Below are 17,600 nucleotides of genomic sequence, written 5' to 3'. Positions count from 1 at the left end.
TTTTTTTTTTTTTTTTTGGAATATCACTAGTTTTATTATTGATTACTAAAAAATAAAATAAAGAAGAAGAAAAAAAAAAAAAAAAAAATTAAACAACCAACGACATTTTTCTTTTCCCTTTATATGTCAAAACAGATTTAAAACACTTAGAAAACCAATATTTTTGTCATTTCTTTCTATTTTCTTACAAAGAGGATAAACACTGAGTCTGACAAACCACAGGGTTTCAATAGTCATCTCACTCTCTGCTTGTTGAGAAACACTATAATTCACTTTTTGTAAACTTCAAAGTGACCTGACGATAGACAGCGAACACGCTAATAAACTAATAGCTCCTTACACAGACATGAGAAGCCAAATTAATCTTCAGAATGGAATGAAACGCTCTTCATAATGACCATTAAACTTTGTCTTTACATTTAACTACTTTGAAATGGTAGAAAATATTCCACGAATAAGAATTTCTCTTTGTGAAATCTTCTTGAACTTGTTTAGCCCGTTGACACGGAGAGATCGACACGTTTGTGATAGCCAGTGTGCAAAAGTTTAACACCGCAACAATATATCAGTTGAAATCCAGCTCGGAGACAGCCCGTGGAGCATGACTGACGACCCCAAAAAAATAATAAAATGAAATAAATTGACTTTCCATTTTACTTCAAATTAATGACAATCAATTAAATGACTTGAACTTAAAAGAAGAAGGACATATTATCAGATGGATATGTCTTTGGTTTGCTGATTTGCAATTGGCACCGAAATAAAAAGGCAGAGAAAGATGGCAAAGGAGATCAATTTAGTTATCTTTTCAACATGGTTTTAGCTTTTATAACACGTATGCTTCTGATTTTCAGTGGGGTTCTCAAATAACAGAATCTGACCCGAACCTTAGAAAATAAATATGACAAACTAATATGTCTAAAAGTGCTGGTGAAAATGATTCAGTAAGCACGCAAGATGAAAACACAGACAGTGCATGAGATGTGGAGAGCGGGTCGTTCTGTTGGTCCTGGGGTGTTTGTGATTGGCTCTTTCCTCCCTAAGTAGTGTACCTGCTTTGTGTGAAAGCTGTTGCCAAAGGGCAAACTACCGAGTGAGCCGTTTTGAGTTCAGTCCCGTCTCACCACTCTTTCTTCTTCTCGTCCATGGACACTCCACCCGGACCTAGTGCTACTACCAGCAGAAGGCCTCCGATCACCGACGTGGTCTGGAAGAAGTCGTACTTGAGGAAGTCGTGCATGGGCTTGTAGGCTGGTATGGTCCAGAAAGCGTTGAAGTACACATTGATAGCCAGCAGCCAGATGACCAGTGTCAGGGCAGCTAGTTTAGTCTTGAAACCGATCGCTACCAGAACAATGAGAGCTGTGCCCACCAGGTTCTGCAAGATCTAAAAGCAAACACAGACACTTTAGAAAAAAGGAAGTGAGTGAGACACCAGACAATTGTGAAACTGACACAGAAAACTAAATGCAACGCTTCAGAAAACCTGGTCACGTCTGACCTCTAGTGGTGAAATGGATGATTACAATACAATCATTACTACAGATGTGAATCGCAAAGCATTTGATGAACAATGTGGCAAATAATCAATAACTAGTCTCCAAATAGATTTCATTTCATATTTTGCAATGACAGCATTTTAGTGTAATTCAGAAAATTAAAAAAAATGCAAAATGTGTTCTTGACATAATGATTAAAAATGCTTCTGTGCTTAGAATGATTTCTGAAGAATCGTGTGACTTTGAAGTCTCTGACAATTTAGTTTTGCGCTGCAGGAATAAATTACATTTTAAAATATATTCAAATAGGAAAGTTACTTTAATTTGTAATATTACAAATTGTTGTTTTACAGTATTTTGGTGAGCACACAATATTTCTTGCTATAGTGGCCATTTTGAAATACTCATAGAAGCTGTAGATGTATTTAATAATTTTTTTCTTTATGGCTTTTGAGAATGAGTTGCAGCATCATGCAATACTGTACGTACTGAATGATGTGATCCTGTTTATACGCCTAAATATGGATCTCTTAAATTGGCAAATGGCAAAATAATGACATATGGTCTATAATGTCAAAAACAACAAGACATGAAAGCATTTCTACTCTTTTTATAGGTGGAGTATGTATGTACTTTCCTGTCCTAACTATGTCCAGTTAATTATTTGAACATTCTGTCCTTGCTGTCCATGATTGTATCAGAACAAATCATGACTTACAACAACTGCTTTATTGTAACAGTATATTACATCAGTGCTGGTAACCGTCTTGCCTTTATAGCTTGTGTGTTTGCAAACCATGAGTGGTCTGACTGCCCTTTCTATTATAATACAACATTTATATAGATAAAGGAATCATAAACTGTGCTTGTCAGGGTGATTCTGACGGACTTGACACAAAAGACTCAACCACCAACCCACATCCTGAGCATCACAATCACAACATCATCTGAGCCACTTATCTGCAGAGACAGCTGAAACCGGTGCGATAAATGTTTAGACGTTCCGCCAAGTCGTAAGATGTGGTTCACGAGCACATTTATAATGAAGGAAAAAGGGCAACTATAAACGATAATGATTTCACATTCAGTCGTATGTAAACAGGGCTGCAGTCTTAAATGCAGCTCTAAGCTTGATTCTAAAAAAGTGTTGAAAGAGAAGCAAAACATTTGTATAACAAGGTATTTTTGAGAAACTGATAATATTCTAAAAGCCATCTTCTGAGAATTCAGTTCATAATAAATGAATAGAATTCATTAAATTATAATAAAAGCACTATAAAATAACACTTTTGATTAATGTAACTAACATTTTATAATAACTAATTAAAATATATTATAATCTAATACTAATATTATATTACAAAAAACAAACTTTTTAAAAAAGAAATAGAAAATAATTAAACTATGCAAAATATCATTAAATAACACTTCAACCCATAATGTACAAATGCCATTCATTATTGTTACATTATCTTTATTTATTTTCCTATTTCTTAAGTTTCACACAATGCTTCCATATAAATTTCAAACAAAATATTTCTATTATTCTGATTATTCAAATAAAATCCTCTAGTTAAATTTTATTTTTAAAACAATTACCGGCTAATAAAATAAAATATAAAGTAATAGTAGAGTAGACTGAATTATAGCAATCAAAATAATATTTTCTAGTACTATAGAAGAAATTGCCATGAAAATGTCAAACAGCAACAAAAGACGACTTTGATTCAGCCATTTCCCATACTGAGGAGATTTGCTCACCGAAAGGAAGCTTGTGTCGAAGTGGAGCAGCGTCATAAACATAAGCACCAGCAGGACTCTGCCCCCCAGCTGCATGTACTGTTTAGGAGAGCTCTCTCTCATGGTGGGAACCCCAGCGAACATACTCCTGCCCTCGGAGCGCGACTCCGCAAGCAGCAGCAGCAGACCTCCCCCCAGAGCCAGGTTCCTGAAACACAGACAACATGACGAGATCAGAGCCTAAAACACCTCGTCCCCCGGCTTCTCCTGCAAAGAACTTACCTCATCAAAAACTTTGGGTCCCAGAGAATGCTGTAGGCGACAGTCTGGAATAGATAAAGATCTGCTGTAATTAAACGGTTTAACTTAATTACGGTCCTATCCGTAGATAACATCAATTTCAATCTTAAAGAGCACAAACAGAATGCTCACACCTGTAAGGCGATGATTCCAAACAACCCAAAGCAGGCATACTGCACAAAATTCCTGCTCAGGATCAGAATACAACCGCCTGTAACAGACGACGAAACACGCATATAAACGCCTGAAAAGGTTTCCAATCGCCAGAGACGCTTCTGCTGAACTAACTCTTACCCAGCTGTCCGAGCAAGTTCATTAACACGAACAGCGTGGCCAGGAAGAAGCCACATCCCCACGTCGTCTCGATATACTCTTTCTGCTCGTTCCACTGGAACCACATGCGAATGCCATCCTCCAGGAACGTGCTAATCAGACACAGACGCGCTATGTGAGGCAGGTACTGCTTCGTCACTCGGAGAAACTAGACGTTAACAAAAAGAAAGATAGGAAAAGCACAATATTACGGTATATGCAGCTGCGACACCAATGTTTGCCTTAGCAAACACACACACACACACACAAAAAAAAAAATTACATTTAATGCAATTCTCAACATGTCTATAATTACTGATGAACAAGGCAGAGTTTTAGGAGCATGCGTATAGACTTCAGAGAATTAGTGAACACATACTAGGTCAGCATTAAAGACCATGTTTTCATATATTACTGAAAAGGTTTGGATCCATTTTTTTTTTTAAAAGAAATTATTGCTTTTAAGAAGCAAGTATGGATTCAACCGATCAAAAGCGACATATTAAAATCACAAAAATATTAAGCAGCACAACTGCTTTCAACGTTGATATTAAGAAATGTTTCTAGAGCAGCAAACCAACATATTGGAATGATTTCTGAGGGATCATGGGACAAATATAGTAAGTAACGGCTTCAGCTTTGCATCAATAAATTATATTTTTAAATGTTAACATATAAAACGGTTAATTCAGATTGTAATAAAGAGTGCAATATATTATTTCTTCAGGTAAATAGGGCCCTGATGAGCATTAGAAACTTATTTCAAATGCATAATTTTTTTTTTTAATCTTTTGATTCAAGTCAACATGAAGGATATTTATCTCAGCCTAGCACAGATGTTATGCGATTAGAAAACCATTTTAAGATCTACTTACAGATGGCAAACAAGAAAAAAAACTATAAAGACCTAAATGCATCTTGGTGTGAATAGTTTAGATTTACACATGGATCATATTATTTGAAGTAAGTGCCGAAGCAGCTCTTCAAAACGAACGCCGCTTAATATTCAACCTCTGAGCTCCAGATACCCTTTTCACTTTTTCAGTCAATATCAGAGTACAGGTGGCCAGAAGTACTGATGACTCATGTGCACGTCTCCGGCATTTAAATATCTCCGTGGCGTACTGGTAATGAATCTTTTCCACTTCCTCACGCAACAGGTGTCAAATAAAAGTGTGCAGGGAAGGATCAAGATAACGCAATTTGCTCTTCCGGGAAGATTACGTGATATTACATTCTCATTGCTTAACCTGTAACATGAGCTAGCTTGTTAAATGAAAGTAACAGAATTGTGTCATTTATACCAATGAAACTAAGCAGACTGCAAGATTACTAAAGCATATGGACTTTGTCAATACATAGCTGGGTTTCATAATAATAATAATAATAATAATAATAATAATAAGACTCTCTAAACCAGCTAGTGATTAACTCAACACTCTCATGTGAGCTTTGACACTGGTCCCTGCTAAGCCCCGCCCCCAGACGATCCACATCAGCACTAAGAAGAAAACGGGCCAATCAGCATTCAACAAGTACCAAGCAAGACCAAATGAATGGGAAGAGATCTCAGGGCCAATGTCTGCCTGTGTGTCAATACCTCACTCGCAGTCTGTGTGCCTGGAGGCTATTTGACTCGTTTCCAAGCAGCACAGGAATATCCCAGGAGTATAAAAGTTGCCTTCTGGTACGAGTTATAAAAGCCTGGACTGCTGAATGAGAGCTGCACGAACCAGAAAGGCTCATTTTAATGTTCCTGTTGCTGCGTAATAAAACTACACCTAATAAAATGAAGACGGCAATCATTGGCTGGGGTTTAAGAATCAATTCATTAAAGTAAAACCATACATAAACACGATGAGAAGCTGATGACAGTGGTGCCCTAGAAAAAACACTCACAACTCCAGCTTACACGCACGAAATAAGATTTATAAAGCAGATTTCTGTTATAATTAAGCCCTAGAAAGTGTGAAAAAGGGCCCCCCACACACACATCCAATAATCCTGCAAATTATGCATATTGTGAAACGTAAACCAGATTAAGGTCCAGCTGTTCATTTCCTATTGCACAGGGGAAAAAAACACATTTTTCTAATCAGTCGTACTGACTGTTGGGTATTACAGGAGTAACATTCACTCTTGCTACGAACAGACATCTGAAGAAACTGATAAAAACGACCCAGAGATAAAGCATGCCATTCAAACACGTACCTTTAATATAAATATTAAATATCAGCGCACCACAGCAGCTTTTCAGAGCAGTACGGAGCAACGTTACTTCAGTCCTCCCAGTCACAAGACCAGTATTTATTTAACACACATACCTCGCTCGCAGCCGAGCAAACAGGACGAAACTAAACAGGCAGCCACGGACTTCCCTGAACTTCGAAAGCGTTTGTTCAGCGCAGAAGAGTGGTCTGCGTGATTTACCGTGCAAGTTGGCTGGCAGGGCCTGCTGTTCTCTCACCTGATCCGCCACGTCCTCCGCGTTGCTCATCAAATCATTTTGGGCCATGACACCAGAATCCGAGCGTCGACTGCCGTCTGCAGGACACCGTAGCTCGCTCGCGCGCCTTTAATCGAGATCTGTGTCCGCTCGCAGGTGTGTTACAGCTCTCGCGCTAGCCTCGCTTCGCCGTCGTCTGTCCGTGTGTGTACTAGAATGCCATCTCCGCCCCATAATGCCCCGCAGCTGTGCTCTGTCGCCGCCTGTAGGACACACGTGCGTCTGCATGCCACGTGTACTGATGCGTCCAGGAGAGAGCGCGCGCTGTGACGTCGGGGGAAAACCACGTACGTTTTCATACACGGCCTTATTTTTATTTAAACCGAGCGCAAGTTTGCAAATAATTAAATGTGTTTAAACACTATAAAAACGGCACGGACGTCAAATTTTCAAAGATGGGAGTCACGATGCAGATTGAACCCAGATTCATAACGTCCAGTCTTGCTCAAATCATACATAGAAACTTTGGCACCATATATTTCTTATTACTATAATTGGTCTATAACAGAAAGGAAGAAATAAAGAATAATAATTAATCAATCATAATAATATATTAAGAAATGCAGATCAAACAACAACCTAAATTAATAAAATGTTGTTCAACAGTCATTATTTATAAATGTATTAGATAAAATACAATTTAATGAAAGTAAATGAGATTTACAATGTTTTTGCATTTAAATGAGCATTTATTTTACATTTTTTCCAAAGTTGTATTTTTTCCCCCTCTCAGATTTCAAAGAAACACTTCAACTCCTATGAACATCAAGTTTATTTTTGCTCTGTCTTTGCCAATGGTCTCTTTAACCTCAACTGATTGTGTTCACTTCTGAGTTCAACTGTGATGCATGAGACAAACTGTTTGTGGGTGTCGAGCTCATATTTTCTTGCTCTTCTGAGAAGGGGTCAGAGGGTGTCTTTTCCTTTTCACTGGGCACATACTCTGAGTGCTGTAGTTCCTGGCAGTGTGACTCTTGGCTCGACTCCGAGCCACACTCTGGAGTACATATTAAGTGCTTCATGATCACGGAGGGCTTCTGTGGAGCTCCGGAGTGTTTTGAGCGAGGAGATGTGGATTTGTGAGCTCTCTTAGATGGCTTGAGCTTCCTCAAGTATAAGCGCTCTCTCGAGAAACTGATGTGTGGTCTGTGGAGATCTGCTTGGCTGCCGTCGTCGGTACAGGAAGCGGTGAGCTCCAGACACCGAGGGTCACTCATCAGGCTGCTACAGGACGCGTCACTCTCACAGTCATCCTGAGGGGGCTTCTTCTGCATTTTCAGGGCATTGTGCTTCTGAAAATCAAATACAAATGCGAGGATTTGTTTTAAAAGTTCATTGCACTTATCTGATCAGATCATTATACAGAGCTGATCAGACATAAAAACGAAATATACACCATCATTTAAAAAAAATACATATTTTAATGTTAACCAAGGCATTTATTTGATCAGAAGTACAGCAAAAGAGTAATACTGTGAAATATTCTTTAAAATATAGCTTGCAAACAATGAACTCAATATGAATATATTTGCTTAAATGTAAATTATTTCTGCATGCATTCCTGCCTAATATGCCGATTAGGTGCTTAATTATTATAAGTTATTACTGGTGCTCAATTATTAATTAATAATTATTATTCAATTATAAACAGACAAAACATGCTTTTTTGTGGAAGCAGTGATACTAAACAGAAAGCTTAAAAACATTTTTCTTAAACTTAAAATGTCTTTATTGTCACTTTTGCTTAATCTAATGCATATTAATTAAGAAGCAAAAACTGTTTTCAACATTAATGACAGGCATCTTTCTGAAAAACCATGTGAACCTGAATAAATGCATTTTTAAGATCTTTCTCGCATCAAACGTTTAACAGTGGTGTAGTTTTTAATTCACATTTTGTGTTTTGACGGTCTGACTGGCCATTTTTACACTAGGCCATCATTGTAGTATCCCTGCTTTCAGATTTGTCTTAAATGACACGAATGAACATCAAATAGCGTCATTTTCCTCACCTGTAAGTTCTGGAAGTGCGTAAGAGACTTGCAATGAGTTTCTCGTGCAGAAGACTCAAAGTGGTAGAACTTATGACACAGCTTACAGAGGAAACCAGCGACAGGGACCACAAAACTAGTGCCTAGGGGTCACAAAGCAGTCAGATCAACTCACTCCCAAACTAGTCTTTGACAGTCTACTCTAGAGAAGTGGCTCAAGCCCAGCACTCACCATACTGTGTGTCTGGATCATATGCCTCATGATCAGCTGTCTCTTCCGGAGCCATATCCTTATGACCAGGATGCTATGAACAAAATTCAAGTAAAAACCCCAAAAAACTCCAAAAGGGATTTAGAAAAGCACATGTAATGGAACTAACCTTCTCAAACACTGCAATCTCTTCTTCATTTCTATCCTCCTCATAATCATCCTCCCCTTCAAAGCAGCCAATAGCATCCACTGTTATGAGCTCCTCCATGACCTCCGGGTCGCCCTCGTTTCTTAACTGCAACAAATTTTCAAATAAATACATTTTATTTATTTATTTTATTACGTGTTTGATTAAAATACGTACAAAATAGCCACACAAACCTCCTCAACCCTCTGTTTGTGCTCAGGAGACTTCATATGCTCAACGAACTTGCGAGGAGTCCTAAAGTGACGCTCACACAGGGTACAGAAAGGTCTCGAGGACACTTTTGCCATCTAACGAGGAGAAAAGACAGCATTTTCATACAATCAAACTCTGCTCGAGTATATGTGGGTATTTCTGTAGTGATTCGATTTGGTGGTATTTGTTGTATTAATGTTTAGGTCACCTTGTGTTTCTTAGTTCGTCTGTGTTCTATGAGGTCACCAGAAAAATGAGACTGGCAGGTTGGACACCAGCGCTGATGACCCACCCGTCTCTCTCTATCACAGCAAAGAACAACTGTGTTCTAAATAGTGTTGTGCAGTCATTTTAAAATACTTTATATTTTCATTTTTTTAAGTGAAGTGCGCTTCACTAACAAATTATTGTAAATTTGGTTTTAAAATAATGAATATTAATAAAAATAAAAGTTTTATTCAGTAAGGATGCATTAAAATCTGCTTGTGATTAACCAAAAAATGAACTATGGTGGTAGAATACAAATCTATTTTATAACACAACATATGAAACACAAGAATAAAATAAAAGTGCAGGGTAAATATTTTGCCACATTTTTTTCTTTCTTCAATGAAAAAAGACAATTGTGAGTTTTTATCTCACAATTCTGACTTTAATAAAAACTTGCAATACTGACATAAACTCGCAATTGCGGGATATACACCCAGTTCTGTGGAAGAAAATGATTACTTTCTCAAAAACGACATTTCTCACAATTCTCCAAGTGCGCTCCATAAATTCACAATTCTGGATTTTGAGTTTATATCTCGCAATTCTGATTTTATAACTCGCAATCGCAAGAAACAAAAAGTCAGAATTGTGAAATAAAAATTTGCAATTACCTTTTCCAGTTTTTTATTCGAAACGTATGAATGCAACATAAAAGCGAAGATTAGAGGATTGTTTTAAAGTAGATTTTTAAAGCTTTTCATTCCTTATCTCTGGTATCTCAGACTGTCACAGACTTAAACAGTGCTGCATTCTTTGTTTATACTTAGAACTGAGCTAAACACGCACACTTACGCCTCTGCAGTGCAGAGCATCTCACCTGTTTGGGCCCTGCAGGGACTCCTGGGTGTGGGGTAACAGTGTGGCCAGACAGGTGTTGCTCAGGCGCTGGATTTCCATCATTCGCTGCTGATGATTTAAACTCGTCATGTGGGTCTGGAAGCCCTGCAGAGGTCAAACACCTCACTAAACACAACGATCAAACCGACTCCTCTCCTCATTAACAACCAAGTCTTACCTGCCGGTCAGCGCAGGTGGCGTTGCAAATGTAGCAGGTGAATTTAACAGCGTGTTTGTTTCTCTCTTTCTCGCTCTCATGGCCAGCAGCTGCTGCCGTCTCTTCGGGTGAAGTGCTGAAGGCTCGACTTTCACTGCTACGCTGGATGGTCACCTTCAGAGACGTACCGACACCTTGCACCTGACCGACAGCTCTTATTAAACAAGCATTCCAAGGTCGATACAACATAAGCTCTTTCTGACTCATTTGAGGCGGAGTTCTTTTCAAAGCGGATAATGTCTTGTTATGATTTAACTCCTATGGGTGGGGCTTCATGTAAACAGTGTTTTACAGATACAGTTACATCAGAAGCTGAAAGACTGGATACATCTTTACACAGACAAGGACGCTAAGAGATTCTATGACAAAAACCTTAATACTTTAATACTTTTATTCAGCAAGGTTGCGTTAAAAACATTCGTTTTAAATAAATGCTGTTCTTTTGAACAATATACCACTTTCCACATAAAATATTAAGACTGTTTTCAACACTGATAAAGGTGGTGTTTAGCTACACTATTATATCATAGAGTGGCACATTGCACAACCTGTTGCTTTGGCAGACTGGCTTCAATGTAAACAGTTTTTAGACTAACAAGAACAGTTCTGTAAAAAGTTCAGAAAATTTTAACACTACACAGACCTCTTATATGTCAAAAGAATTTGGGTTTTTCAAGGCTACTACAAAGCGTTGCGCTTTCTTTTTACTGTATTTTGATCAAATAAATGCAGCCTTTGTGAAGATAAAAGACTTCTTTCAAAAATCTTACTGGACCCCAAAAGCTTGAACAGCTAAAATACATTTTTTCTGAGGGCCACTGGAAGGCATTGTGTCAAATTATTATTTAAAACTAAAACTTTGATTTACTGATGTTATTGGGAAAGTCCAAAGGATAAAAAGGAAAAAAATGAGTGTAAAAAAAATACAATTAATAAAATTTTTTTTTTTACTGATACTGCACCTCTGCTGATCTGTTCTGATCCACACTGCCTTCTTCAAGCTGTGCAACGCCATTATCATCTTCTGAATCATTTCAAGGGGAAATAAAAGACTTTTTAACACAACAAAAGAGTGCACAATAAGTTGAAGTTTTCAGATCTAGTTCGGTAATTCAGAGGTAAACATAGAGTGGATGTGTAGTTTGCCTGAGGCTAAAGAGACAAACACACAGTGCTGAACACCAAATACCTTCATGGTCTGATTTGCTTGACACGTTTGCTTTTGGTGGCTGCTGCATCTTATCCCCATCTGCAGACTCTTCCCCCAATTCTTCTGGTCTGTCTAAAAGAAGCAGTCAATTTTTGTTAGTGTACATCACATAAAACACAAACACTGATTTATTTCAGTCTGCCTGCTTTAATATTACATTTATTGAAGATGACCTCTGAGCTCCTTGTTTTTTCAAAGGAGCTTCTCCTTATTCTGGTTCTGAAGAATGAGTTTGTCCAACAGTAACTTTGGGATCATTTAGTGTATAAGAAAGGAACACAGTTTGTGCACTGCGTATCTTTTCATAAAATTTGATAAATCCATTTTCTAATGAACTGAACCACTGGTAAAAGTCTAGTGTAAGTACAGTCTTTAATGTGTACTCACCTACTATCTGTCAATTACTTTTCCCAGCTATGTTCGGCATATTCTTCCTCTTTATGTTTAGGCACACCTACCGAACTGTCCTTACAACCAAAAAAAGAGGAGAAAAAAAGTGAAACATGCACAACGCTCCTTCCCCTCACTTTGATATTTAACAAAATATAATACAATAAATATATCTGTTACGCTGAATGATGACGAAACATTATTTCACCCATATTTTGACATTTTATTTTCACAAAAGTTATTTTCAGTAAGACATTAAAGAAGCCATTATTGGCATTTAATATGCTTTCTACATATGTAAAACAACTTTTATAAATATAATTTTACAGTCACCTAAATGCGATGTCTTGCCTTATTTCTTGTATACTGCCTTGATCAGAATAGTTGGAACATATATATATGTGTGTGTGTGTGTGTGTGTGTGTGTGTGTGTGTGTGTGTGTGTGTGTGTGTGTGTGTGTGTGTGAAATAATAAAGGCCTATAATAAAGTTTAAATGAATCAGTTAAATTATATTCATATTCAAGTGTGTTGTTCAGAATGCCCTGCGAGAAGAGAGCGCGGGATATCGTAACAAAGCTTTATGGTCAGCAAGTGGCAAAAACCTGCGACGTACAACATATATTGACATGTGACATGTGACGTGTTTAAAACAACATTACTGAAATGTAGCTCATCATTTGATATAAAAACAAGACTCACTCCATCAGTGTTTAGGTGGACGCCTCTTCCTCCGGTGCTGTGGGGTGGAGGTGACGATCTATTCCTCCTGGTGCGCCCTCACTCGGCTCGGAAGAAGCATTACAGCTTCGTTCAGCGCGTCAGCCCACATCCGATTGAAAGCCGGTCGTGGATTTCGTCGGATGTTGTAAAACAACGCATGTATGGTACTGCTATTAGGCTATTATTTTGTATTATTTATTTATTTTTACCGTATAAACATGACAGTTATATGACGACTACCGTTAAAACTAATACGGTAGTAGCATTTTTAAATGCTATTTATTCATTAGACGCATCTTTATTATACACTAGTAGTCTATTTATTAGTAGCTTATTTATGTAACAAAAAATGTGTGCTAAAATATGTGCTTTTTTTTTCCTTTAAACATTCTAAAACGTTTTTAATTTTTGGTAAAGTAAAATTTTCTTAGTTACATGAAAGTCGAAGTCATTAAATGTTCTATTTAATTATTTAGCAAAAAATATAGGAACGTTACTTTGGAATGTTTCTAAGCCGGACAAACGTCCAACAAAACGTTTTCCTTCATATATTATTGATTTGCTTTATTTGTATTTGATTTATTATAATTGTGATGTAGATATGCCTAGCGTTTCAAGAACGTGGTTGAAGAACTTTTGAATGAACGTTCTAGAAGAATGCTAGTTCAGAACTTTGAGAGATCTTGACAAGAACTCAAAAATGTACATTTCGAGTAGTAGCAGCGGAAAACGGTTCAACTTCATGCTTGAGAGAGAAACATTAAAACACTAAAACACAGATATACCATTGCTTTTAGGAATTTAAACTAAACGTATCTGTTCCCTACGCTGTTTGGTTTCAGCGCTGCTTTAGGTCTGATTTGTTTCGTGCCTCACTATTATGGGAATAACGCCGGGTCGCTCGAGTGTGTCGTGCGCCTCCAGCGGCCTGTAGAGGTAACGCAGCGACCGGTTCAGCGCCGCAGATCTCGACTCATAGCGGCGGAGCACGGGCAGGGAGCAGCGCGCAGGGAGGAGGACCTATGTCGATTCGCCAAGGTGCCTGGAAAATTGAAGGCAACGCTGCAGGAGACAGCTTTAAGATTTTTTGGGGCCTGCCAATTAGGTCTCGTTTCAGGGTCGATTAACCCGTGTTTTTATTCACTGTGAAATAGAGCCCGTTATTTATCCCGCAAGATGGGTAATAGGGGAATGGAGGACTTGATTCCTCTGGTAAACAGACTGCAGGACGCCTTCTCTGCCATCGGACAAAATGCCAACCTGGATCTTCCTCAGATCGCAGTGGTTGGCGGCCAAAGCGCCGGGAAAAGCTCGGTTCTGGAGAACTTCGTCGGGAAGTAAGTGACTGGTGACAAATTGATGGGCAGCATTACTCTCAACGCGTAAAATTTGCATTTCTGCAAAAGCGCATTCAGTAAATACCAATAATGCACGTGCACCAGTGTTTATTATTAGCGACGAGCTGATCTGTTTTCAGGCAGGTTACGATTATAAATCAGGTGCATTTGTTATCACCTGCTTCTGACTTAGTGAAGCTGTTTTACCATGATTCGCCACGAACCTGACTTCGGTCTCTCGATATGCGGTACATTTGCTTTAGACAGCAGCCTCGTGAAGAAGAGTGACAGAGAATGATGCTCATGGCTGACGCGTGTGTGTGTGTGTGTGTGTGTGTGTGAGAGAGAGAGGCCGTCATACAAGCGAGCTGCCATCCCACCTGCATTTTTGGGAATCATACGCGCGAGCGAGCTTTATGTATTAGGAAGAAAAAGGCTTTTATGCGAAATATCGTGCCGTATGTTCTTCATTTACAAGGCGGAATAACAGCTTATCACTGCTTCAGATAATGATCTCACGTTGCTTCCATTCGACTGTTTTCATGGTTTTGTTAAAGCCGTGTAAAAGGCTGCTGATATAAAAAGGTTTGCTCGCATCCAGCGTCGGGGGTCATATGTGAGCCACGGGCCTATCATCTTCCCTGCTGCTCGTTTTCTCTTCTCTCTAGTCAAAATCCTGAAGGAATGCTAATAGATTTTTTGGACAAGTTGAAACCAATATTATTTGGATGATTCGATCCTTTAAATGGTTAAGTCAGGTCACCCAAAATGAAAATTTTGTCATAGTTTTGCTCATTGTCGTGTCGTTATAAACTCGTATTTGATTGCAGCTTTTGTCTATGCAATGAATTTTGCCTTTTGTGGTTCATGGAAGGAAGAGGTCTGGAACAACATCCAGTTTAATAAATGATGACAAAATGTGATTGCATGTGTCATATCTTCTCGTTTATATGACTCTCTGAGACAGATCAGCCCTTGCTTAAGCTAAAACATAATACCATTCCATTTTTATAGTTTATTTTTATAAGTGTTAGCTAAGTTAACATTTATTTGTTTAGAAAAACACTAAAAAAGCAATACTGTATATTATAATATTATAACAATTCAAAACGACTGTATTCTTTTTAATCATTTTATTTTTAGAATGGTAAAGCTGTTTTGTTTATTAGCCATTACTTTAGCCCTCAGTGAGTTTTATTGCTGTTTTATTGCACACATTTCATCCAATATATTACTATGCCTCAGGTTTACCAATTAACATCCTTTGTCTTTTAACAGCATCGTTATTGTGTGCCTGGCTCATAGCCAGCTGAGCTTTGCTTGCATTCAGGACCAAGGACAGTTCTTTCAAAATCTTGATTTGGATAACGTTATATGAACCAATTATTAATTGTAAGTGACACTGCTCCTTCATATCTTATTGAGCGTATGAAGAAAGTGCACAGTCAGCAATTAATGTAGCTCCATTTAAACCTGCAGAATCTTCTGAAGAGTGCCACTTAACAGAAATAAAAGACTCAAAAGACTGAGGTTAACAAATCCCTCATTGACTCGGCATTGTTAAAATACTCACATTTCATAAGTGATTATGGCGCTGTATGCATTTTTCATACGTGGCGAATTGCACAGCTGATAGAAAATAGCGTGTGTTATATGTGTGGTGACAACAACAAAGCGTCTCTGATGCTTAACGCGTTCTGTCCGTGCAAGCGCTGTTATTTGTTTCAGGAAATTAAATCTAGTTATACTGCTGGATCCCTGTTAAGATCCCTGATTAAGAAAACCGCCCCGGGTATGTTTTGCTAATGTCTTAGCTGGCCTTTAAACTCTTTAGTCTTTGCTTTGGGCACTTGCTCGTGCTAGTAGACCAACCGTCTGACCGCCCGAACGCAACTGACAGACCGGATAAGACCAGCGAACCACTTTAGGTTGGTATTTCCATCAGGGATGTTTGTTCTATGATTTGTAACACAGACGGGTGCTTGAGTCAGAACATGTACAGAACCCCATCACTTGCAGGTTGATATTAAGTCTGTCCCGTAACGTTGTGACGTTGTTTGCTGCCCCGCAGACCTTCATTGTTATTCAGCAGGGCCTTCACTCAGGGTTATTGGTCACGCTACGCTGAGCTCTGTGGACACTAAAGTGTCTGTCAAGCTTGTCAGCCACAAACAGATCCATTGACTGACAGTACAATGCTCACAGCTGTTACAAGGACAGACTTCACAATGCTGTACGAGGACAGCTGTTTGGTCAGGATTTGCTGTGTGGCCTGGCTGGATTTACAGTTTCACGACTGCAATACTACTGTACACGGGTTCCTTAAAGGGGCCGTTCATCAGAAAATCGTTTGATTGATGACAGGCTTGCCATTTAATAATCGGTTAGTTGTCATTTGTCTCACACGTTCTTTCTGGGATGATATTTTGAAGGTTTAGATTTAAATGATTTAAAGCCATGGTTCTCCCAAAAAATGCAACTTTGCCGTCAGTTACACACCATCAAGCTGTTTCAAACCTCTTAGATTAGTTTTTTTGTCTGTTAAACACATTTTGAAGGATGTGGAGAAATAGTAAATTGGTTGCATCGTAAGGAAGTCGATGGAGACCAGAAACTATTTGTTTACCGCCATTCTTTAAAATATCTTGTTTTGTGTTTAACAGAAGAAAGAACATTCAGGTTTCAGTGTTCACGTTTCTTTCATGCTTGATTCGTTCCTACTTAGTTAAAATAACCGTTCTGTGGACTTATGAATGAGCTGAACGAACATGAGCTCATCCATACTGACACTTACGGTGCAATTTATCAGACAGATGCCATTATGAATGAGACATGGCCTTTAAAACAGAGGCGCATGCTGATGTGGCCTATCACCATGATGACGTGACAATTAATGATGTGATGGAGCAGTCCGGCGGAAAGCAGCAGGATATCGCAGCTGCTGTATGAATGTCATTAAACTGCCTGCAAGAGCAGATAAGGCTCTCTGTGTTTTTTTTCCTATTCGCTTTCTTAATAGAAATTTAAATAAACAATTATATAAATATATAAAGAGTTCCGTTCCTTGAAAAATATTTTCAACCCCCAAACTCTGCATTGATGGTACCTGTGCTGCATGTAGAAAAGTTTAGGTACTGTGATTGCATTGCGACAACATCTATTATGTGTAAATGTTTAATATTTGTTGTCATTCGTTTAATGTGACACTCATCGCAGGAATAAATTACATTTTGAATTTACGTTATTGTAAATTGTAATAAATATTATTTCACGGGGTTTTCACTGTATTCAAAGAAGTGGGTGCTTTTAAAAACACCTATCTGCTTACAGTGTGAGAGAGTGACGTGTTTATTTATTCAGTGTTTGATTGGAGTGGGTGCTTGATGATTGATTTGTTACAAAAACCCATCAGTCTGTGTTATCCCCTGGAGGCGTATAAGTTAGTTTCATGACATATATAAGTATAATATATATATATATATATATATATATATATATATATATATATATATATATATATATATGTGTGTGTGTGTGTGTGTGTGTGTGTGTGTGTGTATATATATATATATATATATATATATATATATAATTTTATGGAACCTCTTCATCAACTAGTAATGTGCAATTGTTCTGCACATTACAGCACTTTAATGAG

At 38.1% G+C, this 17,600-nt stretch overlaps 3 protein-coding genes across 7 annotated transcripts in view; 1 reads left to right on the top strand and 2 right to left on the bottom strand.

Moving 5' to 3' along the window:
- Positions 1–105: 105 nt before the first annotated feature.
- surf4l (surfeit 4, like) lies at positions 106–6,546 on the bottom strand. Its single transcript, XM_043239566.1, has 6 exons — positions 6,319–6,546; positions 3,834–4,020; positions 3,674–3,750; positions 3,522–3,565; positions 3,261–3,447; positions 106–1,387 (listed from the first exon to the last, which is right to left on the bottom strand). The coding sequence occupies exons 1-6, from the start codon at positions 6,364–6,366 to the stop codon at positions 1,121–1,123; spliced, it is 810 nt and encodes a 269-aa protein (XP_043095501.1). The 5' UTR covers positions 6,367–6,546; the 3' UTR covers positions 106–1,120.
- A 479-nt stretch (positions 6,547–7,025) lies between these two features.
- On the bottom strand, positions 7,026–12,689 carry ciz1b (cdkn1a interacting zinc finger protein 1b). 4 transcript variants are annotated; one of them, XM_043239562.1, is made up of 12 exons: positions 12,585–12,689; positions 11,881–11,960; positions 11,473–11,565; positions 11,246–11,307; positions 10,245–10,424; positions 10,047–10,171; positions 9,168–9,261; positions 8,941–9,054; positions 8,729–8,854; positions 8,581–8,653; positions 8,370–8,491; positions 7,026–7,649 (listed from the first exon to the last, which is right to left on the bottom strand). In XM_043239562.1, exons 3-12 carry the CDS (start codon positions 11,519–11,521, stop codon positions 7,167–7,169), a joined length of 1,428 nt encoding a protein of 475 aa, XP_043095497.1. In that variant the 5' UTR covers positions 11,522–11,565; positions 11,881–11,960; positions 12,585–12,689; the 3' UTR covers positions 7,026–7,166. The 4 variants fall into 4 exon arrangements, with proteins under 4 accessions (XP_043095497.1, XP_043095498.1, XP_043095500.1 ...); XM_043239563.1 differs by having other exon boundaries at positions 11,881–11,955; positions 12,585–12,680; XM_043239565.1 differs by lacking the exon at positions 12,585–12,689 and adding an exon at positions 12,217–12,274.
- An 878-nt stretch (positions 12,690–13,567) lies between these two features.
- dnm1b (dynamin 1b) overlaps positions 13,568–17,600 on the top strand; it is a 28,034-nt gene continuing 24,001 nt past the window's right edge. For both annotated transcript variants that reach the window (XM_043240171.1, XM_043240172.1), the window contains exon 1: positions 13,568–13,942. In XM_043240171.1, coding sequence (XP_043096106.1) covers positions 13,782–13,942 — 161 coding nt within the window. In that variant the 5' untranslated portion in view covers positions 13,568–13,781. The remainder of the gene's footprint in view (positions 13,943–17,600) is intronic.

This window comes from Puntigrus tetrazona, chromosome 5 (genome assembly GCF_018831695.1).
Source record: "Puntigrus tetrazona isolate hp1 chromosome 5, ASM1883169v1, whole genome shotgun sequence".
Classification (NCBI taxonomy): domain Eukaryota; kingdom Metazoa; phylum Chordata; class Actinopteri; order Cypriniformes; family Cyprinidae; genus Puntigrus; species Puntigrus tetrazona.
The sequence above is the reverse complement of the archived record's forward strand: the minus strand, read 5'-3'. Positions and strand labels throughout refer to the sequence as shown.

Coding starts and splice junctions, on each gene's coding strand:
- ciz1b (XM_043239562.1), bottom strand. CDS start 11,521: ATGCAGCAGCCACCAAAAGCAAACGTGTCAAGCAAATCAGACCATGAA. Junction 11,308..11,472: donor AAGCAAATCAGACCATGAAG/GTATTTGGTGTT, acceptor GAAATGATTCAG/AAGATGATAATGGCGTTGCA. Junction 8,855..8,940: donor ACAAACAGAGGGTTGAGGAG/GTTTGTGTGGCT, acceptor AATTTGTTGCAG/TTAAGAAACGAGGGCGACCC.
- surf4l (XM_043239566.1), bottom strand. CDS start 6,366: ATGGCCCAAAATGATTTGATGAGCAACGCGGAGGACGTGGCGGATCAG. Junction 3,751..3,833: donor GAACTTGCTCGGACAGCTGG/GTAAGAGTTAGT, acceptor CGTCTGTTACAG/GCGGTTGTATTCTGATCCTG. Junction 3,448..3,521: donor GACCCAAAGTTTTTGATGAG/GTAAGTTCTTTG, acceptor TCTGTGTTTCAG/GAACCTGGCTCTGGGGGGAG.